This window comes from Prenolepis imparis, unplaced genomic scaffold, assembly GCF_030444845.1.
Source record: "Prenolepis imparis isolate NDT839.2.m4 unplaced genomic scaffold, iyPreImpa1.0 SCAF_2, whole genome shotgun sequence".
NCBI classification, from domain to species: domain Eukaryota; kingdom Metazoa; phylum Arthropoda; class Insecta; order Hymenoptera; family Formicidae; genus Prenolepis; species Prenolepis imparis.
The window spans coordinates 8,189,016-8,215,816 of NW_028141160.1; the positions used below are offsets into that span (position 1 = coordinate 8,189,016).

Here is a 26,801-nt window from a genome sequence, read left to right on the forward strand (position 1 = left end):
GAGATGAAAAGCGAATATAGGTATGTAGGTGAAAGAGAGCGCGTGTCGTTGGTACCACATCATACCCCAGACACCACATCGCATTACACCACAATCCACATTCGATACCAAAATATATATATTTACAAATACGTCAAAATCGCGTTATTTCGATTGCAGTGTCACCGCGCTGCAACATTTGTCGATGCAGTTTAATTAACGAAAAACATATAACGCTCGCGATAACGAGGAAATGAGTGTAATTCTATATGTTTCAAGTATAATCAGTAAAAACATAGAGGATCGCGTTAAACTGTTGACGTAATCGTGGACGATGTTATCGAATAATTAAGATGTTGTGACAAATGTCATTTAAAAATACGCTACAGAGTATGTCTATATATGAATCTCATCTTAGAACATACGCGAATAAATTACACATGTATAATTACGCGTACTTGTCTCGTGTTGGTTCTGTATTTACGTGTGTATATATATATATATATATATATATATATATATATATATATATATATAATATAATCTATACTTCTTTTTTCTATATTTTTATTTTTTTATAAATTAAATTAAATAATATCTCTCGATGTATCGCAGTACAGATGCGCTTATATTTTTTTTTCTCTACTCTTGATTTACAATCAAACTTATAATAACATCGAACATTTTTAAAATCAAAATGTACATAACGAGATGCTCGATCGTTGATCGCTCATGAACGAGCTATTGCAATTAAAGAGCACATTTTTATCGTAACATTGTCAGTTCGTTTCTCCTTGAGACTAGACTCAAGTAACTACGAAGTGAAGTATTCAATGTAGAGAGATAGAAAGAGAGAGAGACAGAATTTACAGAAAATTGTAGGAAATCGCATTTTCCTACGATTCTCTTCAGGATCAATCGAGATAACTGGATATTCATGGAGCTTCGACGAATGCATTGAAATTCCCATCGGAATCCGCTCGAAGAATTATTATGGAAATCTGTAATAAGATTCACGAGAGAAAAAGGAACTGCATGTGATTGACATCGGCAGTGTAGAGTTTTAAAAATCGTAGTAACTATTAAAATCCGATTACAGATTTTGTTTACAAAACAATTGCTAAATAATACATTATACGTTATGAGAACGTTCTAAAACAAATCGAATAAAATCTAAGTAGTCGGATAAATATAAAGTCTCTCTTGTATTTTATTTAATAATTTAGAAATTTTTTTTTGTTCTGTTCACGTATATTTCGAAAATAAATTATAAATAAATAGGCGGGAGCTGAGATACCCTTATATACGGATTGTCCCGCATAAATGTGTTTTTTTGCAATTTTTGCTATATGTGAAATACATATATTTAGAGAGCTATAAGAGACATATAGTTTCATTCTTTGTCCATTCGCAGCCAAAGGCTGGTAAATTCGATCTAGGTAAAGTACCACAATTTTCTGATTCTTCACCGAATCGTCGAATTTTTATTCGGGAAAAATCTGACATATATATGATAAGAAGATATAAAATCTTATGGGGTGACATGTCGGCTCTTTGCGTAAGAGGACTAGTAATCGGCGGGTCCCGGATTCGATCCTGATCCTAGCTTCATACGCCGATTAAATTAATTGCGCATCAAACACAATTAATTTAATATTGTTATGTCACATTAAATCCCGTCGATGATATCATTTCTGTGTTAGAGATAAAAAAAAGACTTAGATCTCGTCGTTTCGCAAGCGTTTCTTTCAAATGCGCTCGGCGCATTTTTCATCATTCGTTTCACAATCGGATTCAGAGTCTTCGTCATCATCCGATGACTCGAGTCATCATAGATTTCTAAACGTACGTTCGTACAGTTATCTCTTCAAGGGGGTAGGTCCTCTCGATCAGGGAATAGAGATTCGAACGAAGAACTTTATTTTCGCGCGAGAGTCGAATCGGTGGCGCCATACTTCGTCCGAGGTCGGAACATGCGAATTCCCGCGCTGGATCTCTTATTTTTTTTCCCCTTTTTTTTGCACTAAATTGCACTTGGCTCACAGCTCCGGCAGATGGTGCCGTTTGTCCGCTCAGCGGTCGTCTCGAATGTCCGAAGGAGTCGGCGCGGCACGAGAGAGCGCGAATTTCGAGCTTCCGCCGACGAGGTTTCAGAACTGCAGAATCTGATTGATCCATTCGCGAAATTCCGAGATGCGCGTGTAAACGCCGGGCTGGTTGGGCGCGGCGCAGCCGATTCCCCAGCTGATGATCCCGGTGAGGATCCACCGCTTGTCTCGCGCTCTTTGAATAACCATCGGACCACCGCTGTCGCCCTAAAAAGAGACCAGAAGGTTTTAAGTTAGAATACGTTATTGCTGCAAGTTTTTATAATATGATAATGCAAATTTCTTAAACAATTGTATTGTAAAGCTGAGACACATATAAAAATCTAATGTCTTATTTGTGAAAGATATATAATTTTAAGACAAATTTTAACAAGATATTTTTATTATAATATAGTAATACGTATATCTCTTTGATATATAAATATATATATTTGTATAATTTCTATTCTAAATTTTTTAAGCAAAGAATTGGATTAAGAACATGATCGATGAATTATAATTAAGAGAAAGAATGCAGCTGTGAAATCTCATATGTCATAATCACTAGCGGATCCTGACGTCGATAATGGGGGGGGGAGGGGGGTGCAAAATTATTTTATTTAATATTTTTGGTTTGATTAGCTTTTATTCCAGGATCAACGACGTCGATAGCTCTTTAATGTTTGTTTTTCTTTATTTATATTTTTTAAACAAATTCAGCAAAACTGTTTCTTTTAATTTGCAAGGGGGGGTTTAAGCTCCCCCCCCCCAGGATCCGCCAGTGTATATATATATATATATATATATATATATTATATAGATATAAAGAATTTCTCGCTTAATTATTTTCATGCAACGAAATTATCTCATCATTTCGTCCTATGTCTGACTTAATCTACACTTAACTCCTTGAATGCGTAATGAGTATAATTTACAGTGTATCTTATACATACATATTGTATATATTATATAGATATAAAGAATTTCGCCTAATTATTTTCGTGCAACGAAATTATCTCATCATTTCGTCCTATGTCTGACTTAATCTACACTTAACTCCTTGAATGCGTAATGAGTATAATTTACAGTGTATCTTATACTTTTATATATATATATATAATTAAATATATATATATAAATATATAAAAGTATAAGATACATTGGAAATTATACTCATTACGCATTCAAGGAGTTAAGTGTAGATTAAGTCAGACATAGGACGAAATAATGAGATAATTTCGTTGCATGAAAATAATTAGACGAAATTCTTTATATCTATATAATATACACACACACACATATATATATATATATATATATATATATAAAAGTATAAGATACACTGTAAATTATACTCATTACGCATTCAAGGAATTAAGTGTAGATTAAGTCAGACATAGGACGAAATGATGAGATGATTTCGTTGCATGAAAATAATTAGACGAAATTCTTTATATCTATATAATATATATATATATATATATATATATATATATATATATAAAAGCACTAGCGGATCCTGACGTTAATTTGCTAGTTAAATTTTAAAGTAATAATATGTAAAAAATATTAAAATAGTGATATGTATTCTAAATAATGTTATTGTATTTTATTCGCGATTGATACTTTTTGACAGAAATCAGCTGATATCTGTCAAAAATATTATTCGAGTTTAAAGTATTATAACATATTATTTAAAATGTATTATATAATTTTAATTTTTATAACATATTATTTAAAAATTTAACTATCAAATTGACTCTTTAATCAGCTGATTTCTGTCAAAAAATATTAATAAAACGTTAATTTCATAATTAAATTTTAATATAATAATTATGTTTCTTCAATTCTTATTCGATTAAATGAATATATATTTTGCGAAAAATGCGTTTCGAGATCTATCATCTCAGTATATGTTATTACAAATTAATTGTGAAAACTATTATAATTAATAATTTTATTAGTTTTCTGATATCAATCGCATTGTGTGTAGACAACGATCTCTTTATCCGTTATGAATTATGCATAATTATACATATACATATATATCGCGGTAATAGATCTCGAAACGCATTTCTATTGTGCATTCGCAATTTGAATTATATTAAGATCATCGACAAGTGTCGGACAAAATATATTTGTGACTCTAATTAAGGAAATAATTATTGTCCTTAAAGATCACTACGAAACTTTAATTGTTAATTTGGATTTATGTCTCACTTCTATTCTTAATTTAATATAAATATATGACTTCTTAATTAAATGAATATATTACGCGAAGAAAGCTTTTCGAGATCTATCATCGCGAAAAAAAAATATTAATGAAATATATGTATATATATATATATATGTGTGTGTGTGTGTGTGTGTGTGTGTGTGTGTGTGTGTGTATTAAAAAATATTAATATAGCAAGCTAATTAAATTTTAAAATAATAATGTTATAAAAATTAAAATAGCAATATGTTGTGAATAATATGTTGTAATATCTTATTTTCGATTAATATTTTTGTTCCAGAAATCAGCTGATTAAAACGTTAATTTGCTCATTAATTTTAAAACTAAGAATATGTTGTAACAATTAAAATAATATGTTTTAAATAATGTGTTATAATTTCTTAAACTCGATTAATATTTATGACAGTTATCAGCTGATTTCTGTCAAAAAATATTAATCGCACATAAGGCACATTATAACATATTATTTAAAACATATTATTATTTCAATTTTTATAACATATTATTATTTTAAAAATTAATTAGCAAATTAACGCTTTAATCAGCTGATTTCTGTCAAAAAATATTAATAAAGCGAAAATTTACTAATTAAATATTCTAGCTTACTTGTATTACTACTTATATTTATATTTATATTGTGTATGTGTATGTTATAATGCGAAATAATAAAATTATTCTAATATATGTATGTATTTTATTTGTTACAGGTAGCATTGCGATACATAGTGCGATTCACGCGTCGTGTCGGGAGTGCCGTGTAAAGTGTCGCGCGTCTAGAGTGCCGTGTAAAGTTTCGCGTATCGGGAGTGCCGTGTAAAGTGTCGGGCGATCGTAATTATTCGTGTTTTCGGGAGTGTCGTGAGTGCTACGAAGGACCAAGAGAGGAGGAGGAGGTCCTGGGAGGCATCGGGCGACAGTGGGGCAACTGTGAGGTATGCAACATTTTTTTCTAAACTGCATTGTTTATGAGATATTCGACACACACATATGTATATGCATAATTTAAATATTTTGTTTTCAGATCAATGTGTGCTGTGTACTACAACTCCGCTGTACGTATCGGTGAGTGAGAAATTGTTCATTTTATAACATTTTTATAGCAGTAATAGAGGTGTATATAATATGTTGAAAATATTAAAATAATAATATGTTTTAATCGAATTTATAAAATATTATAACATTCTTTTTTAAAAAAGACATGTTAATTGTAAGTCGATTCTCGCAATATTGTTGCATCTTTTCCGTGATGCTGATTGACTGTTTCGATTCGCATTGTGCGTTATATTCATAGCATCGAGAGGCTGTCATGGCGAGAGTTAGTAGTTTAACAGTTTGTTCAAAATAAAATTAAATAAAATAATATGTTTTAAATAATATGTTATAATATTTTAAACTCGATTAATATTTTTGACAGAAATCAGCTGATAATTGTCAAAAGTATTAATCGAGTTTAAAGTAATACAACATATTATTTAAAACTAATATTATTATTTTATTTAATTTTATTTTGAACAAATTGTCACACTGCTAATCCTCGCGATGACAGCCTCTCGATGCTACGAATATAACACACAACGCGAATCTTGACAGTCAATGAGCATCGCGGAAAAGCGACAACAATAAACTTCGATATATACGAGTATCGACTTTACATATCTTTATTAGAAAAGGAATCGAGGAATGGCGTAGCGCGCGCTTGTGTTGTTTTAGTCTTTTTCTAAAAAAGATATGTTAAGTCGATTCTCGCAAGTATTGTTGCCTCTTTTCCGCGATGCTGATTAATTATCTTGATACGCGTTGTGCGTTATATTCGTAGCATGGAGAGGCTGTAGAGGCGAGAGTTAGTAGTTTAACAGTTTGTTCAAAATAAAATAAAATAAAATAATATGTTTTAAATAATATGTTATAATATTTTAAACTCGATTAATATTTTTGACAGAAATCAGCTGATAATTGTCAAAAATATTAATCAAGTTTAAAGTATTATAACATATTATTTAAAACATATTATTACTTTATTTAATCTTATTTTGGCCTAACTGTCAAACTGCTAACTGCTAACCCTTGCGATGACAGCCTTTCGATGCTACGAATATAAAACACAACGCAAATCGACAGAGAGCCAATCAGCATTGCGGAAACGAGGCAATAATACTTCGAGACTTTCGAGAATCGATTTAACATGCCTTTTTTAGAAAGGAAAAAATAAAAAGAATTTTATAGTTAGTGTTATTTTCAAATGCACTCGCGTCCTTAATTTGTACGAAATGGAAGTAAAAAATACTGACCTCGCAGGAGTCAAATCCACCGTTTTTCCAACCGGCACAGATAAAAATGTGCGGAATGTGCTCAATGTAACCCGCGTTTCTATACATCGCTTCGCATACGGTATTATTAATGACTGGTACTGCAACTTGCTGCAATACAGACGGCAGTGGTCCCTCTGCAAAAATCGTAGAAAATTAACATATTGCTCTCAAGAACTTTCACGATAAAAGAAAAATGTATTTTACAGCCCCCAATAAAATCGCTTTCTCTTAAAGTAATCAGAAAGTTTACAATTTTAATATTAACATGAATTAACGCGTGTTAGATTTAAATGTGCAAGTACCGTCGTAAAGTCTGCCCCAGCCAGTGACATAGGCGGTGCGACCAACATAAGTTTCATCGTCGTCGGGCAAACAGATGGGCAAGACGTTCGGCTGAAAGGGTGAAAGGGGCTCGTAGAACCTTAGAAGAGCGAGATCGTACTCGAAGGTTCGCGCGTCGAACTGAGGGTGACTCGCTACGATTTGCACCCTTCTCTCTTGATATCCGTACGGCTCGTCTTCGTTTGCCAGATCGTGCTCGCCGATCCTTAATAACAGATCACTAGGTGGCACACTGCAAAATATATATATATTCTTCTGTTAATTCTCTCTTCAGAAAATTCTCCGTTCGGAGAAAAAAACGCTGCTGACAACTTCGCGTTACATTTTAAATAATAACAAGAAAGATGTAACAATTTTATAATACATAAATAATAATATAAATTATTTAATAATATAAATAATATTAATATTAATATTAATAATAATATAATATGTATAAATTATATATATAAAATATATATTAAAAATTCTATACAAATTCAGATATTAAAGGGCTAGTATAGCTCTGTATTTGGTCCAAAATAAGTATAGAGGAATTAAAAATTATTTTGTTATACCTAATATTTGTACCTGGTTCTTACCAGCTTTTTTCATATCTTAATTTTGTTTTTATATATCAGAGCCTTTTCGATTTATTATTTTAAAAATTCTATAATCTTGGAAATCTCCTTTTAATTCTGGAAAACAGATTTATGGCGTACGATAATATACGAATAGCAGAGCGTGGAAAAAACAAAAACGACACGGAGCTTTCGTATGATATCTTATTTTACGACGCGAAAGTACCGTGTGTTAATCTTCTTAGCCTCCTCCGCCTCTCAAATGTGCCAGATGAGAAAATGTTTGTACAGACAGAGAGACAATCGTTTCTCATCGCGACAAGATTATGGACACGCGCGGACGCGAAAAGTCTCAGGGTACATACTGAGAAAAATGGACTGGCTCGCAAAATGAGCGGGGGGAAAAACTGGATTATGAGTGTCACAGTAAACACGATACACTCACCTTTCGACGCAGTGCGCTGCGGTAATAGCCCAGTTCTCGTTCAACAACGCCGCGCCGCATTTGTGTAGATAGGTCTGCGATCGCCATTGACGTAACGAGATCTGCAAGGAAATCTGTCGTGTCTAAGAGATTCAAGGCGTATATCTATGCATTATCTCGTAATACATGAGTAATTGTTGTTGATACGGAAAGACTATTAGTATCCGTCAGGATTACCTTTTCTTGTACCTACATCTAAAAAAATCTATTACCACAATTTTTATTCGATATAGACGACTTGTGGATCGACGAAAATCTCGAGTTCCGAATTTTATACATTATTTAAATTGGACGTATAAATAAAATAATAAAAAAATGTTTTTAACTATAATACAATCACTTGCAATCGTGATTTCGATGCTCACCTGCCAAGGCCATTTTCCGAATGAGCTTCGATCTCCACCGACAATCCTGGGCTCTGGAAACAGCCTTCGTCCGCACACTGCAAGGATAAGCATCGTCGAGTTGATATTCTTAAGTAAATTCGCGAGTTGTACGGAATTCATGTTGGAGAACGGACGGACTGTGTTCGTTCGACTGGATAAACGACGGTACCGTTGCGCGGATGCATCGCTCATTTAATTCTTTCGTCTCTGCCCGCAGGCGGAATTGGGATTATTTTTGTATCGTACAATATTATGTCTGTATGCAACGCTTGTGCGACACTCGCGATTGCGCACATTGCATTGATTACGGGAAATTACAGGCATAACTCTTCGTGGATATATACAGGCGTAAATTTTATTTATGATTATACCGTCATCATTTAAATTAAATTGCGCTACCAACGATGGCAGGCAATTTAGACGTAATAACGCAAAAAGTAATAAAATAGACATAAGTTTGTAAATTACAGCGTTATATGTGCTTTTAATTACTTCAGTAAAATAGTAAAAGAGAGAGAGAGTTGTAAAGCGAGCTTAGAAATGAATTAATTCGAAACATAGTGATAAGAGAGATGTAAGTGAAAAATCGCGATATAATTAAATACTGCGAGAAAATAATAGATTTGAAAATTTCTAATACTGCACATTGCACTATCAGAATTCTATAAGCAACAAGGATGGAAAATTCTATACTGAATATTAATTAATTTTTTGTACTCGCAGCAGAATCATCTTTCGCTTGTACAACTCAATCGCTGTCTCATGTTTGAATTGATCTCAGGAGTTGTGTTTCATCTCGAGCGAGAAGTCGAATATTATCGCGAGAAGAAGATGAAGAGGCGTCGCTATGCGATCAAAAGATCATCTTTAGAGTTTAACTGGGGCAAAATTGAACGGAATAACGCGAATTCCGATAGTGACCCGAATCCGCGGTTCTGCATTTCACCGGTTATTTTGTTCTTGCTCCCTAGACTAGTTCTAGTCGAGTATAACGATTCGTTCCGGTCACCCAGTGTGGGAACACGATCCAATTTCTTTTATTCCCGTGCATAATGCGCGCTCGTCGTAATATTACAACAAGTGATCCGACCGTACTGTATTTAAGTATTAACCTTGTTTGTAGTCTGACATATTGAGGGTCTCCATTGGTACCGGAAGCTCCGTGTCGATCGTAACACCGGTGATCGTTGACGGCAAAGTGGTCATCATCGGTTTTGTCGTGATATCGGGACTGACGGTGCTCTCCGTTATCGGTTTGGCTAAAAATACAATTAATATATTATTAATAAAATAGCCTTTAATAATTAGTATCTCACTCTCTCTTGGATTGTGCGTTTAAAATTAAAAAAAAATGAAATATATATATTATTTCATTATTCTTAAGGAATTCTCACAATAGATTTTCTCAGACATGAATTCGTTCTCGCAGTGCTAAAACTCAGTGAGAGCTTTCAGTTGATTTCTTTAGTATGACTTGTTGGAGGATATTTCTTCCAAGTTGTTGCTCGTTTGCGCGATTACGCCAACTCTTGAAAGTTCTTGAATCGCGAGCAAAACTCCGCGGAGAACGCTCGCAAAGGCTACATTTAATATGTCTTACCAGAAGTCAAAGACTGTACAGTGGATTCCGCAACCGGTTCGGTCGTCGACTCTTGAGGCTGCGGTAACTTTTCGGTGGAAGGCGATTGAATCATTATCCAGCCGTCCGGAGTTGTTATCGGGGACCAATCAGTTTCCGCTTGCTCTGCGAAGCGAACAGACGAAAAATAAAGCCTAATTATATTTTAATTATAATCCCGAACTAATAAAGAGCCAAACCAAGTTTTCGTTTACATCTAAGGAACGAGAATAGAGGTGATTTTTATTGCGACAAAGATAAAAAAATCACTCAGAGTAAATTAATTTCAAATTCGTCTGCAAGCTTATCTTTAACACCGTAGGATATCACACGTGCAAAAAAACAATGCAGAGAAAAACTTCTTCCCTTCATCCCTGGACATCTCAGAATGCCTTAGTTTCGAGCAGATACGTTATGTTAATTTGAAGCAGCGCGAACCGGTTTAATTCTCCGATTTGGGATAGCCGAGAGAAGAGCGAGTTCTCTCTCTCTCTTTCTCGCGCGAGGTAGCGAAGCGGAGCATAGTTATTAGAAGATAATTCTTGCTTGCACGACACGAGACGGATAGAGATACGTAAAGGAGATGATTATGATCGCGTCGGCGGAGAACTCAAGAGATGGTTTGTGAACCGTTACGACGTTCCGTCTTAATGGTGTATATAGCGACGCGTTGTCGAAGCAACGGTATGATTCGCATAGCTGCTACATTTTCTAAGATCCAAGTAACGTCTTAATTTGCATCTATAATACAGTCCGAATAAAAATTTTTCTGTTATTTTTTATCTCAATTTTTAATCTAATTTACTTTTTGACGCTTTTTAAGCAATTAAAACATTCTCTTTTGAAATTATTTAACTTGTGTTGAGTCGAATTTTATTTATAGTTTCAAAAACTCTTCTAAAGAAATTATTCGTTCTGCCTATTTCAGGTATAAAGTACAAGCTTAATTCCTATATAAGTTAAACTGATCACGAAATTCTTTAAGATCTATAAACATGAGAAAATTGAAATTAAAAACAGGAGCAAATTTTAATTTGGATTTGACTTGTTAAAGTAAGATAAATAAAGAGAATTACATTAATATTTATACAAAAAAAATAATAATTTTCACTTTTTTAAATAAAATTAGTCAATTCTCACTAAAAATGGAACGAGAAAAAAAATATGACATCAAAATATTTTTTATTAGTTCTAGGTTTCGAGATATATGTATAATATTCAATTCTTTTGATAATAGAAAATACGTAATTTAGTAAATTTGCATTTAATATAACACAAAATCTTTATACATTGTAGTTAATGAAAAAAACGAATAAAATATTATAAATAGAGTAAAAGTTGTAAAATTTTATCAATATATAAATATTTTTACTTATCCACTTGAGCGTTTTTATCTTTCTTTTCGTTTGTATTCTACTTTCGGGACATTTTCTTAACAAAAATAACTTTCAAATTTTCTTAACAAAAATGGAAATTTTTTTAATTTCTAAAAGAAGCTATATCATGAAACTGATATAACTAACTAAGAATTTTAAATACCATATTCTTTTTTCTTACATGAAAATGAATAAAAATTGATTATTTTAAAGGCGGACAAATTTTTCATGTTTTTTATCTATTTATGCAGTTTAATGTAGTCTAGTTTCGCGGTCTGCAATTACCGAGTCGTAATTATGCCGTGTAAGGACGTGTATCCGTTCTCTTGGACTTGACGCGTGCCCGGGGATATTCGGGAGAAACCGGTCGAAACAGATTACATCGAATCATTGACCCCATAAAAATACGTGAACTTTGGAAGCGGATAATATCCTTTTATATTGTAAGCGCGCGATATTAAAATCCGGAAGAGAAAGAGATATGCGTTTCGTTTTATTATCTCGGCATTCTCGGCATAAACAGATGTGTGAGACATGTTTGAAGCAAAAATGTGCGAACCAAGTCTATAAAAAATTATTTGTTGTTTTTCCTCATAAAATTCATTATTAAAATAATATAAATAATATAAAATAAATTCAATAAAATTGATAAATAAATAATATTTTTAAAAAATCGTTTCGATTACTTAATCGTTTACTTTGTAATATATTTTTTTTGCAATTGATGTCTTCCGTGTATCATGTTTTATTACTCTCTCAACGATGCACAATCGCGGATTTTAAATATGCTCCCTTCGTCGGCATCGATTACCATCTTCGAGGAATTATCGGAAACGTGATTAGCAGACTTATTTGTTTTGCGTCTGTATGCTAAATCAAAGAAAACGAACGTTCATTGTGTAACGCGACGGCCTTGTCGTCAATAGGAAATCGATAGCGATCCACCTCGGACGTCTCGTGCATCAAAACGTTGAGAATAGCGAAAGCTCGGTGAGTTTGACGGATTGCTAATAAATTTATAATAGTTACTTTCGCCTTTCTTTTCCGATCTCGACAATATTATGATAAATAGTTATTAAAAAGTCAAAATCTTGCTCTTTTAAAATAAATATACATTTGAAGAAATGACAAAAAAATATATAACAATTAATCCTATAATTAAATTATTATATTAAATTTAAATCTCACATATAATTCGATATCGGATAATAAGGAATTCGATAACATTTATTTTACTAACCTGATGATGTAGCCTGCGTCGACGTTGACGAGGACGTCTCGGGTGTCTTCGCGGTAACTTCATCAGAGTTCGAACTCCACGTCACCAGGCCCGGGGAGTAGGTAGTCAACGGGATCTCCTCCAGGGTATGATTAACATTCTGACCCTTGGTGGGAGGCACGTAGGTCGAAGTGCTTTCGTTCCTAACGGTAAACGTGGATATCGAACTCGAGATGCTCGTGGTGACTTCCACGATGCTGGACGATGTGTTTATGGGAATTTTCGTCAAAGGTTTAGTCACCGGTTTCGTCGTGGTGGGTTTGGGCCTTGTGACACTAACCGTCGACCCGATGGTCGTCAACAAGGACGGCTTCGTTCTCTCTGTAGTCGTCGTGGTGCTATTTTCTGATTCGGGTCTAGTGGTCTTGGTTGTCGTGCTGGTGATCTTGGTAGGTTTCGTCCTCGTCATGGTTGACAGCGATGGTCTAGACGTCGTCGTCTTGCTTCCAGTCGTTGTTTTGGTAGTCGTCGTCGGTCTGACAGTCGTCGTCCTGATCGTCGACGCCTTCGTCGACGTTTTCGTCGACGTTGTCGTCTTCAGCGTCGTCCTCGGAGTCGTCGTTTTCGTGGCAGTCACCGTCTGATCCGGGCTCTTCGTCGTAGTTGAAATATTTTGACTGCTCGCGCTTGTAGCTGTTGTTAGTGTTGTGATGATCGACGGTCTAGTTCCAGTGGAAGCTATAGTACTCTCCGTGACACTCGTGCTAGACAATCCGATGCTGCTAAATGAGCCAGAAGTCGAGTGTGGCCTGGTCGTCACCGGCAAAGTGGTACCAAGGGTGGAATTCGCGAGAGGTCTCGAAGTACTCAATGGAATTTTCGTCAGAATAGTGGGTTTCTTCGTGGTCGTCACCGGGCGTTTCGTTACCACAGTAGTGGTGATGGTGGATGAAGGTCTCTTGGTGCTGTTGACGGTGCTGCTGACGGGCTTTTTGATAGTTACCTGAGTCAACGGTTTGGCCGTCGTCGTGTTTCTCGGCGGGAATCTGGTCGAAGGTGCCACTTGTTGCGTAGTCGTGAGCACGTTCTTCGTCGTAGTCGATTGAAGGATCGGCCTGCGAGTGGTCGAAGCGAGCGGCTTCAAAGAGGTCTGAATCGTCGGTCTCTGTACCGTTGTTGTGGAGACAGCGGGTCTCTTCGTGGTCGTTTTCGAAACCGTCGTGGTGGTTGTCAATCTCGTTATTTCCTCGCTGCTAGGTCGCACAGTGGAAGCCGAAGTGTGCGGTTTCGTAGTAGATTGCCTCGTCGTGTTTGGTGATATACTTGCCGGTCTAGTCGCGCTATTGGCGGTGCTCTTCAACAACGCGGCTTCCGTACTGGATCCAGCGGCGCTCTGCACGGTTTGGAAGGTGGTGAGACGAGTGGTCTGCGTAGTCATTTCGACCGTCGTGATTGTTGGTTTTTTCGTCGACAACTTCGTCGTGTCTCTCAATGTACTAGCTGAAGTTTGCGTGCTTTGAGTGCCCGAGATTGTTACAGGCGTTGTCTATAAAATTATTGAAACGTTAAAATTATTTATAATTAATCTGGACACAGTATGATTTTTTCGATCAATATTATCTAATCTTTAAAAAGCAGCACTGCTACGAACTAACTGGCTAATTAAGTTAACTTATATTTTTAATTATATATAATTATTATTTTTTGCAGCACACATTTCTTAATAAAAGAAATTACATATACATACATTTTGTTACATGTGCGCTGATGCTGATGATCAAGCGTTTTAATGAGCAACTTTCTTTCTTGAATATATTGAATTGATTGTGAGATTACGCGAGCTACTGCATTTATTTCGATGGTCTCACGTAGAGAAAGTTATTATAATATCTGAATGAGAGATGAGAATATATATAATATCTCATTTCATGTATCATAATTCAAATTACTTCACTCTCACCGTTTGAAAATTAATAAACCCAAAACTTTCTTATATAATTAAGTTAAATTGCAACAATCTTACATCCGAAAAAATATACGATTCAAATAATAATAGATATAAAGCGATTTAAATTAATTGTCATGAAGAACGGGCGAATTATTTATTATCAATCCATCTTATCGATATTAATTCCTCCGCGAATGACTCGACAGAGCAAGAAAGTCTCGGAAGACGTTACTTCGATTCGCCTCTAACGATTTCAAGCTGTCATCTCGCTGACACGTGGCGAGGCCGGCTAGGTGCTTCATTAGCAATCGCTACGTCTACTTGCCGTGGTTTGAGGAGTCTCCGCCGGTTTCCTCTCATCTGTCGGCTTCGGCCTCGCGAAGTACTCCGGTATGCTGTTGCTCGGGATTGGATTGCGAGTCGTGATGAACGGCCTTGGCGGCGGCGGCGGCGGCCCGTCGTCGATGCTGTTGTCCTGCGGGAAGATGTCCGGCTCGTCGTCGATCTTGCAGCAGCTACCGAAGTAGAAGCGATCGATGCAGGTGCCAAGATGCGTGCCATTAGCCTTCGCGCAGGTAAACGCGAACATACACACGCCGGTCTCGCCGCTCCTGCGTGACACGCACGGCAAGTGCCTGATGTTTCTGCCCGTGTCTGCAGAAGATAAAAGAAAAAAAGACAGCCGTCATTACGTCTCTCGCGAATCTCCACGTCAAACTGATTCCTCCATCCTCAAGTATTTCTTGATGCAATACATTAGCGAAATGAATTCTTAATATTTTTATTTATATTAAATTATTTCTATATTAATTTATATTTTTAGTATTCTTATTTATATTTAAATTATATTATATTTATATTACTTTATATTCTTAGTATTTTTATTTATATTAAAAATTGTTTTCTTTTATCTTAGCAATTCTTCAGTTTCTATATATATTCTTATATCTTTATTTATATCAATTTTTATATTGATATCTCTATATCAATATTTAAATCAATATTTATATCAATTATAGGTTTATATCCCCGCGAAATATTATATTATGACAATATTATAATATTAATATTTTTTTTTATATAATATACTTTCCTCTCTCGTCTTCGTAAAGATAATTTGCCGGAACTTCATCGTGATGTCTCTCGTAATGATGTGCGATTGTCTCAGGCGCTAGAGATATAATTCTTCCGTTCGGGAAGATTATTCTCGCGCGCGTTAATGCGAAGGTAAAGGCTCCTTTATCGAGGGGAAAAGAATATTTCCGCACGAGATGAAGCGTTGCACGCGCGTGGAAAAGCCTCGAGGAGAAATTCGCTCCGCGCCGTCAATGGTGATTAGATAAATGTTTCCGTGTTTCTTTCTGATCTCCGAAGACTGTACGTATATCAACCCTCACCCGTTGTCTATAACTGTTCATTGACGATATACATTCCCGGTCGTAACACTTCGCTCTCGTATCGTCAATATCTGCTTATAATTCTCTCTTAATGCTCTTGCCGTCCGTTCAACCGCGGATGATGGAAGACGCGGGGCGGCATAAACGGCGCATAATTGCAGAAACGGAATTAAAAAAAAGGAAATGCAGCGCAAATATGACGGATAGCTTCGACTCGAAATTGCGATAAGCGCGAATATTTCAGCCGAACGCAGCTGAAAATAAACCGATAACCATAATATATCCTATTAATAAATATATCGTCCGCGCAGAAACTCCTATAGTTTATTATTTTATGGAATTTTTATTACAAGCTTGTAATAATATTATTTACAAGATCTCTTGAAGCACTTTTGCTAGAGAATAGAAAATCATATTATGCATTATTAATCGGAATAACAGAAATCCCTTCTGGGTCTTATAGCGTATTATTACGTCGACGGAGCGGAAAGTGGATAAACAAACAGATGTCACAGATGTAAACTTAAAAAGTCGGAAATATCAGAGGCGTATAACGGAATGACAGAAGTCTCTGCTTGACAATGATTCATACGGTCGTGCAATACAGTTAGACGCGAAAGAGCAGCGCGCATCGGAGGAAGGTAAAGAAGCATGTTCTCCGCGAAATAAAACCTGAATTTACAGAAAATATATATAGAAAAGATTTCAGAATATTAGCAAAAAGTTTATCACATTGCATTATTATATTGAAACTCCACGTAGCTGTTAGACACATTAGTTACAAGATTGATTAATGTCTCAAAAAATGAGAGAAAAAATATACAACGTTCATTCAGACAAGGATTCGAACAAAAGTTGAGGAAAGAAGCTTATCTTTAGTTATGCAAAATCACGAGATCGTAAATCCTGTTGCGAATAAACTCCTGGAATTTTCTCACATCATTGCGGTTTTATCAAACGATCGATTGTAAAATAAATAGCTAATAGGTATACGGTGTATGGCGCATTATAACGAAGAACGAATTGATGTCAGGCGAGGCGAAGCATCTCGGTACCGTTAAGTTTCAATGTATGAGCTAGTTGCCCGACCCAAAAGTGGGTCACAGTCATAGCCTAATGTAACAGTCCCTCTAAGACACCATCACGATCTTCTCCTCCCGCTTCCTCTCCGTCTTTATTTCTCTCTTTCTCTCTCTCTCTCTCTCTCCCTCCCTCCGAGGAGTCTTCGGTCCAACGAAATCACCGTACGCATTCCAGGGTGCCCCGGCTCGGCGTGATTAAACGGACATACCTGACCTGAACGTGCCTGGATGGACCAGGCACGCTCTCGGCATTCACTTGGAAAACTCGTGAACGGTATTCTCGCGATACACCACGTATATACCGCGCCAAAGAAAGTGACAGATCGTTTAGCGCGATGAACACGGAACTTTACGTTGTTGAATAACGCTATGTAATATTTACGCCGTCTTTAGGTGACACATTATAGAGTAGAGAGAAAATGGAATTGTGACATTTGGACGAGAAATTCCAAGTGTCATCCATAAAGTTACGTCAGGTCCTAATGAAATTTGCTGATTAATTCGTCTTACTTTATTTGGCGAACCGAGCAGCAACGCGAATTAATAAGCGATGGTATACAAAGTCGACAGTTTTACAGCCAGACGTATATTTTGTAATCCTTCTGCGCTTCAGAAATCAACGGGCCGTTGAAACGTCGTCGTTTTACCGCGATTGTTTGTTTACTTTCTTTTGCGGACTCGTCTCGGGACGCTTCTCACGGCGGGAGTGAAAATCAAGCGTAAAATTGTTTGCGGTTCCAGGCATTCGAGCTACCAGGTCAGTCGGTCAGATAGCTCGCCCAAAAAGTCCTACCGCGCCGGTCATCCTTCCGTTTAAAGAATACGTGCTAGCGGAAGTGACACGTTAGTTAGTCATGAAAGAAAGTTGATGACGCCTTTGTGCAACAGGCGGAATTTCAACCTGCATGTGTTCATATACATAGGTATGCGCGTGCTTGCGCACGCCTACGCGCGATCGCGCGCGAAGAATTTCACTCGCGCTTCGGATCGCATCATAAGAAAGTGCTCTATCTGATCGCGACAGACGATGCTCGGAAACGGAAGTTATATTTACAGTTGAATTGTCAGAAAGTCGGAATTCGTGTAATTTATATGGATTATTTATAGTTTAAATATACAGCGTCAATTAGAGGAATAATGAGAAAATAGTAAATATAGCGAGACCTGGTCGTTCGTCTTCGGGATTCCCGCAGCGGGAGTTGGTCGCGCGAAAAAACGTCGCGGAATCTCTCGGCTGAACGGAAAAATCACGCGGCCCGATGACCGTGTCTGACCCACTTCTACAGAAAACTGACCAGTCCGCCCACGTCCCGTTCGAACACAAATTCAAGGTAGGTTCAATGTCGTTGCGCGATACAGGAGACAGCACTAACGCACACGCGTAGGAAACGATCGGACCTTGCTGTGCCGGTTATTGGTATTTGTGTACCGATCCGTTACTCAGCTGACACACGAGGAAAATGCAACGAGCATGAAAGAGCCAGAGCGAGACGAACGCAGATATATATCGTATAGGAATCGGTTTAAAATGCACGCTATATCTGCAATATCTAAAATCAAACGATTTAAATTATAAATGCGCGCTTTGTAATATTGATTCTAGAATGCTGGAAGAAATATGTTGGCGGAGAATTACTTTTTCTTACAATAAATTATAATAAATGAATTTTTAAAGACTAGAATATATACTATTTCATTAGATTATACTCGATAATTATTGATATTTTCGTAATATTTACGCGTTGCGTTAAATATTCAACTAAGAACATCGCGCATCTTACAAAAATACTGTGCAAAATTTATATTCTCAGATATTGGCGAAAATATAAAGCAGTAATTTTAAACGGCGTCTTAATATTATCCTGGATCAATAGCGGGTCTTGAGAAGTGTCTTGCTGCATGAAAGAATGCGGCGAGTTTATTTCGGTCATTACTTAGTTCAGTTATATATTCACAGAATTATGTTTAATTAAAGCTACTTATAATCGAAGATCGATTAGTCGGGGGCTCAATTTCCCGTAAAACATATAACGGCAATTTAATCAGCAAATTGCGATCATTAAACAACACGCGTTACAGAGAGAATAATCTCTGAATTATCTGGATGATAGTCTCTGTGAACTATCGATGCTATCTGGAGGAAAACTATCGATACTCTTCCCGCGAATAATAGAGCGATCTAAAGTACTTACTTCCCGGTAGAAATTGAGGAACATAGATCGGATTGGCGATAACAACGGTGTGGATCAACACGTTGCTGATGAAAACGGCGGCCCAGGCCTGTTTTCGCCAGTCGCACATCTGAAACACAGACGAAAAAGCCCCAAAAAATTAGAATTGGAATTTATTTATTTTTATTTATTTTTGCGTATTTATTTGTATCGTTCTGTCATGGCTTTTTCACGAAAAATAAATTTTTACAAGATTACAATTCCTTGTCGCACGCATCTTTTATTTTATTTATCAGTGTAATTAATTATTAGCATCCCAAGATTCGTACTAAGCTTTAAATAAATAGGATTCAGATAATATCGATTATGACATTCGCCACGTGACGAATAAATCTGGGAATATTCTTTCTATTCGAAGAATGGACGAGGTGAGAAAATCTGACTATCCATTCGACTAGACGTCACATTTGCACATATTGCATTTGGTGGCGAAATGCTACGCTCATTTTTAGATACCCGCAGACTGCCTCGTTTTAATTCGCCACCGGAATTGCTACTTTTAGTCGCGCGGTGATCCTCTTTCGCGACCGACGTGTCATTTATGTCTCTATAATCACGGTTATAATTTTGAAACTGGATTAATTGTCCCGAGATCTCTCAGTGATATTGAATCATTTGACAAATTGCTCTCTCATTACACCGAAGGACAGCTCATTCATCTTTCAACGACAAACAAACGTTCAACTGTGCATATCGTAAGCGCGACGCGAAGTGTAAAAATTCTTTCGTAATGCAAAACTAGTGATGCATAAGTGTTACGTAATTAATTATGATTAAATGATATAATTAAACACGATTTTTTAATAATACTGCATATTTACGTACTGTTACTAACTTTGTCAGGAATGTTATAAAATAAATGATAAATCGATAAATTGTTCATCGAGCGTGAAATTATATTCGGATTTAATTAATAATTTGATTTATATCCTTATCTACCAAACACGCTTGAAGCTACTTCATTTCAACATTACCCTCGACAAACAAATTAAATAAAAAATTAAATTAAAGGGCAGCGTTTCACATAAATATGATTGTCACATACGATCTTCTCGTAATTCTCTCATAGAACTCTCGTGATTTTGACCGATTCTGACAAGCGAGAAGTTTAACAGAGTTTACAGCTGATCGCAAACTGTACGATAAAGTGTAATAATTTCAAGGTCGCACGTGACAGTTTTCTTTTCCACAATTCAGTCTCGACCAAGGACAAATCGATTCCGTCAACGATTAGGTTGAGCGGAAAACGCTCATTTTGCTGACTTATTCGACGGATCTGTCATCGATAAAACTAAAGGAGAAAAAAATAGATTGCCTAGGTTGATTCCCTTCGAGATAAAAATATCAAGATTTTATTTCCGATCTCTAGATCCGGTTTTTTGACACTTCGCATCTGTATCTTTCGTCATCTTGGGATGCTAAAAGCCGTCAGCGAGTCCCAATGATAACTACCGATAATCATCGCCGTACGATCGGATCCGAGAACCGGGTTACAGTTATTCGGAGGCAGGAATTTGGGTGTAACGTCATTCTTGGTCGGGTCGCACTGTAGCGGCGATCCTCAAAGCGACCCACGTGTGTGCTTCTTATATTCAAATCGAGAAATTCAATCGATTATCACTACAAATAACCAAGAATTTATTCCTCAATTCTAGTTACTTAATTTGCTACTTTTTTAATTATTGTTATTCAATTTATCATAAATTTATCCTCTCCCTCTATCTCTTAGATCTCTGAAGAAATCTTTATATTATTCTTTCCATAAGCGCGTCTGTGTTTTTTTACAGATTATGCAACTTTTAATTTATTTTTATAAATAACATTTTACAATACAATATTCTTATTATGATGACAAAATTACTTTACGAAATTTATACAAGTTTGTTACCCGTGAGATTGTATTTGAGAATCGAGCGAATATTTCTACATTGAGTCTCTTCTTCATTTACCGGCGAAGGAATCGCGAAGGAAATGCAATGATTTCATTCGGTGTACACTCAGCACTGCTTCATCTCGAGGAAGCGATAAAAAGCGTTACAGTTATCCAGAGACAGGAATTCGGGTGGATAAAGCAACGAACGAGAGAACATCGACGTGAGTTGCGTTAGCTTGTCGATGGTCAGGTCATCGGGTTCTTCCCCGAAGCTTCTAAAACGCTGGACAACGGTTATTTCCTCTAGTCGACGCATTTCTAATTAGTAGCTTCCTTTGCTCGAAGTACGAGTACTCGACCCCTGCTAATTGACTAGAACGTAGCATACATAATATAAACTGAGGGCGATTCCTCTATTAGCTTTTGTCAAATTTGCTCGATCATTGAACGGAAAAACGCGACGCTCTCTTCTCTCTTAAATCGTATAATTTAGGAATACCATCGCGCTCTATGAAAAGCTATAATGAACTATATGACAGGAACTATTCGAGTAATAATCAATTTCTTTAATAATTTTCTTTCAATTAATTTAACGATCTTCGCGATATCGCAGCAAGCTTAATATAACATCACTTATTTATCACTTTATCTATAGATAAATAATTTCTCGGGGAATTTATTAATTTTTTTATTTTAATTAATTATCGCATTTTGACATATTTGCGAAATTAACGTTAGGTCTGTTCTTCATAGCTGAACTGGTTGCACTAGTTTAGAGTTTTAGAGTTTATCTTTTTCCTTCCAATGTGAAGTAAAGAAGATAAGCTCTGAAGTAGTTCAGCTATAAAGACCAAACCTGTTATCTTTTGTTTGAAAAAAATGATGTCTTAATTTTTGGCGGACGAAAGCGACTGAGAACGCACGTGCGCACTCTTGTATTATGTATATATACGCGGGATACACGCATCGTGGAAAAAGCTTTTGTCGTGTAAGGCAGCACTCTGGTAACGGTACCTGCCACTTTCATTTGTACTCACGTATCTAATGCGAGACGCCCATGTGGGTTGGCGCCGAGATATACGCTAAGCGCGAATAAAACCCTGTTCTCAATACCTGGATCATTATCGCAGATTATTTCCCTTTAGCGAATAACGTATTTACAGATTACGTGTATTGCGCATGTATATACGGTAGCGTTATGTGTAAAATTGATTTGAACTTTGATTACGGCGACGATACCTTTCGGCTTTCATCCAGGAAATGTGTCTGAGAGTTTTACAGAACTCTTTATTTAGAGAATTTTATTCAGCGAATGACGAATTATATTATATATGTATGCGCTAATGCAAAATTGACTTGGACTTTGATTACGACGACGGTATGTGTCAGCTTCTATCGTCCAAGTAAATTATCCGAGAATTTCATAGAACTATCCGGTTATTTACAAGTCTACTATTTGAATCTTAATTGAGATCTCGCGTAAAGATCGATTCTGAATGGAAGCTGTTTCTGAATGGAAATTTTGCCATTTTTAATTTTAATTTATTCACATTTACAGATTCTAGATGAATCAATAAATTTATTTTATATAGAAATATCTAATTCTTACTTTGCATTTCAAATAGGCTCTAAACGAAAATTTCTCACTTAAAGAATTAAAAGAAAAACTTTCAGCAAAACTACAAATTAAATAATAATTTTGAAAGAGGATGATCTGATTTAAACTATCTAAAAACAGATCTAATTAAGATGAAAAGTAGGAGAAAAGTGTCAACTCGGATTTATTCAAATATAAGCTTCCCTGGCAACTCTAAGTTATTTTCCGCATCAGTTTTAACGAAGTATCAGACATTCTGATTAACGAGGGTGTAAGCGATAATTCTTCTTATCGTCTTAGAGGAGCGTTAGGAGCCACTTTGTCGAAATAGACACGTTTCTTCAAAGAATACTAGATTTTTTCTCGACGAGACCGCATGAATAATGCATGAAACTACGTAAAATCCGAGGCAGATGTTAGTTTAACGCGTACAGGTATACGCACGGGTGCCCGGGTGTCACGTACGAATGAAATTCAGCTGAAACGAGTCAGGTATACCGCTATTCTGAAGAACATGCGGTTAACTTCGACAACGGATCGGCAATATGTCCCGCTCGTCGATGTAGTACGTCACGGCGGTGTACACATATGAAATTCTGAATTGATTATTCGGCCAATAAACCGTGTTCATCAAGCGGATAATATTGCTACCTACTGAAATGAAACCATTGTGTAATCTATCATTTTTATACTTTTTGCTTGGTATAAGTTTCATTTAATGGAATGCAATTTTTTCATCTATCATTGCTTTTGTCATTTTTATAATCAAGATTCGTAAAATCAATTCTGCGGTTATAACTTATTTTCAAAGCAAATTTTTAATGCTTAATTATATTAAATTGCATCTTGCAGAAGCGCAATATTATTATTAGAGAAATACTGTAGGCACATTTGACAACTATCATCAGCTGTTTTCTCTGTAGATTGTTGATTGCTTTAAAAAAATTACGTCTTCATCTTTAAAATGAGAGATCAGAATCTCTCAAACGTTCCTGTAATAAAAATGTAATATTCTTTTCGGTTTGAGAGAAGTGAGATCTATCAATAGTTACCGACCATCCGACCGCAGAAACGAAAAAAAGTATATAAATCGCGCCGATGTTGACCCCGAGGATCAAGGACGAGAGACCGCAGGAGAAACCACCTGTTCGCCCAAGTTCAGTATCCACGGTGAAACCCGCGCGGGAACCGCTTAATTATCCGCGAAAGTACGTCGCCCTCCCCCTCCGGCAAAAAGCGATACCGAACCGCGACCTGTTGCCTGTTGTAATCTCACAAAGCGAAGGTCAACCGCGCAAGAAAGTACGACGCTTCTTCATACGTGTACCCGGGACCTTGAGACGTATATAAGCATACCTTGACTGACACCGCCGAGCTGCTATTCTGCTTCTGCTTCTGTCGCGTCTCTGCTCTACGGTCCTCTTCAGATCACGCGACGGTGCATCGTCGCCTTTGCGGACAAACGGTATCTTCTCCGAGCTACCGAATCAAGATTTTCGGCGGGCTCCACCTCGAGATCACCTGGAACGTCAGCCACCCAGGCCTGGCACTCTCTCTCTATCGCGACGTGCACCTGCGGCCACGTGGTCGAAGCCTGTCGAGTGGTGGAGTCTCCGCGCCCGGCGCCTCCCCGTCTCATCTGTGACCCGGCGACCTCCTCGGGCTTGGAGAACGCCCTTCAATCGACCTCGGGACACCCGCGACAGTCGGACTCGCGACGAGAGAACCTCTCGTGCAACCTCTCGACTTAAACTCGGACTGGCGGCCGCCGGCTCCGATCTGCTCGCCACGGCTGGCACCTATCGAACTGGTTTGCTCGCTCCACGACTTCTGGATCAACCGATCCCTCGATCCAGGTGGGACTCGCTCGCGGTCTCGCTCCCCCTGCACGAAGAATCGGCAGGCCACGACGACACGCATCGGCCGAGCGCGCGCGCGTTCGCTCGCTCGCGTCCTCGTGAGAGAGGAGCAACAACAGGCCCCCCCACGAGTTGGTAGGTAGACGGATAGGTAGGTAGGTGAAGCCGAGTGTGTAGGTAGGAAGATACAAACGACGGCAGGCTAAACTGCGGGACAGCCGCGGACGGTAGACCGTGTCGGGGTCGATGCTTTTCGTGACGACGGGGACTCTAGCGCGTATGGTTAGGCTCTCTTCGAGGTGAGGTAGTGGCAATGACCGTTCTCTCCCGCGTTCTTCTTCGTCTCTCTCGCGAGCCCCGATCTTTTCCTCTTCCTCCACCTCTCGTCCCCTCTTTCTTCTACCTGTTGCGGAGATTCTGCCACCACCACGATCATATCTCCGTCACCACCACCACCATCACAAATAATCACCGTGGTTAGCTTCCTTCTCCTGCTCATGTGTGTTGTCTTCCCTTACCCTGGCTACTCTTCTCCTGTCTTCCCCACTACGATCTCGTTGTAGTCCGCAGGTCGGCGGTGGATGGTCGATGGTGCCTCCTCTGCTCTTTTTTTTTGTTTCCGTTTTATTATTATTATTATTTTTCTTTCCCAATCGTTCCTCGGATTCGTGATGTTCATCAGGGGATAGCGTTGTTTTTCTACGCTCGCGATTTGACCGAATGAACAAGACTGGATCGTTAACGAAGGCTAGCGCCGGTGGTCCTCTCTTTCATGTGTTCGCGATTTTAGGAGACGCGATGATTGAAATAATAATACGGTTGGAGATCGACTTGACTCGAGGCTATCTAAGTTTTTCAAACTATCTCAGGATCTCTGGAAATTTTAATATATTCCAGTAATTTGATTGTTTAGAAAAGCGAGCAACTTGATATAGTAATAAATTTTATAAACATTTCTTTTAACTCTACCTATATTAAATAATTTTTTTATACAACTAATCTTTTTATACAACATGTCAAAAGTTTGTAATCTTTTAAACAGAGGCTTATTTTATGCGAGAAAAATATTCCCAAAACATTGAATGCATCTTTCAAAAATAAATTTTGTAGATATAATGATTGTATTATTATAAAATTGCAAAATAAGATTGGTACTTATTGTAGAGATAAATATAAATACAATTATAATATACAAATCAAATCTTCACCTTTAAAATATTATAATGTTAGCTATTATATTATATTTTTTGTTTATACAAATAATATATTAGCAAAAAATTAATAAATAAATTAACATTACTTTAGATATGTTTGTATTTACCTGAAACTTACCTGCACCAGGTAAGTTACAGGTGTAAGTCTTTATCTATAGAGCCTACTTCTTACTTTGTTCGGTACGCAATCGTAGCAAACACTCAAGATGGTATCATTTCTTTATTCGAATTTCTGAAATAAAATTGTATATTACGTTGGAGAAGATAAAAGGTAATTAAATAATAATAGCCATTTCACGCGTATTTAATAAAAACAAGAACAGGAAAAATTAGTAATAGTATGTTGGATTGCTACGTGTCTCGTTTTGAACGATAACTTGATATTCTGAATATATAAAACCTCAGCGCGGTATTTTTATAATTTGTAGCAACAATTTTGCATAATTGTAAGCGTTTTTTCTGCGTATATTATTCAAAAATTTTATTATGTGCTCTTTTTTCTCAGACAAGATCAAAAAGTAACTGACACAAATGGGAATTACGCAGATAAAACTTAATTAATGTATGTACCGAAATAATATTTGCATAAAGGAGAGAATGTCATGATTTTTTTCTATAAAATATTATATTTCACTCGCAAGATTTATCTAGTATTATTCATACATATATTTTTTCGCTGGATTACTTTTTATTTTGTGATCTACATTGTTATGCTTAACATTTTTTCCTCCAATACAGATATTCGAGAGAAGTGTAATGATTAATGATCTAGTTGAATACACGATGTGCAATAATTATTATATACTAATAATAATAATAATTTTTATATAAAGTTATATAATAATTAATATCATATAAAAATTATGTAATAATTATTTCGTATCAATAAAAAGTTGCTTGCACAAACAAAGTTGTAAATTTATATAAGATGAGATAGCTTTTTAATAAATATAATGTTTAAAAGACTCTGATACTTTTATTTTACATTATGTAAAATACAAATT

The 26,801-nt window shown here is 36.6% G+C and overlaps 2 protein-coding genes across 3 annotated transcripts in view; one reads left to right on the forward strand and one right to left on the reverse strand.

Annotated features, from left to right (window-relative positions):
- Npf (neuropeptide F) overlaps nt 1-26,801 on the forward strand; it is an 89,087-nt gene that overhangs the window by 51,667 nt on the left and 10,619 nt on the right. For both annotated transcript variants that reach the window (XR_014424829.1, XM_083032810.1), the window contains exons 8-9: nt 5,010-5,234; nt 5,324-5,364. The gene's annotated coding sequence lies outside the window, so the exon portion shown is untranslated. The remainder of the gene's footprint in view (nt 1-5,009; nt 5,235-5,323; nt 5,365-26,801) is intronic.
- Np (serine protease notopleural) lies at nt 1,996-24,917 on the reverse strand. The gene is made up of 11 exons (XM_083032803.1): nt 24,081-24,917; nt 19,216-19,324; nt 14,870-15,198; nt 12,618-14,142; nt 9,984-10,127; nt 9,496-9,642; nt 8,363-8,439; nt 7,959-8,059; nt 6,914-7,185; nt 6,591-6,745; nt 1,996-2,294 (listed from the first exon to the last, which is right to left on the reverse strand). Exons 2-11 carry the CDS (start codon nt 19,322-19,324, stop codon nt 2,130-2,132), a joined length of 3,024 nt encoding a protein of 1,007 aa, XP_082888929.1. The 5' UTR covers nt 24,081-24,917; the 3' UTR covers nt 1,996-2,129.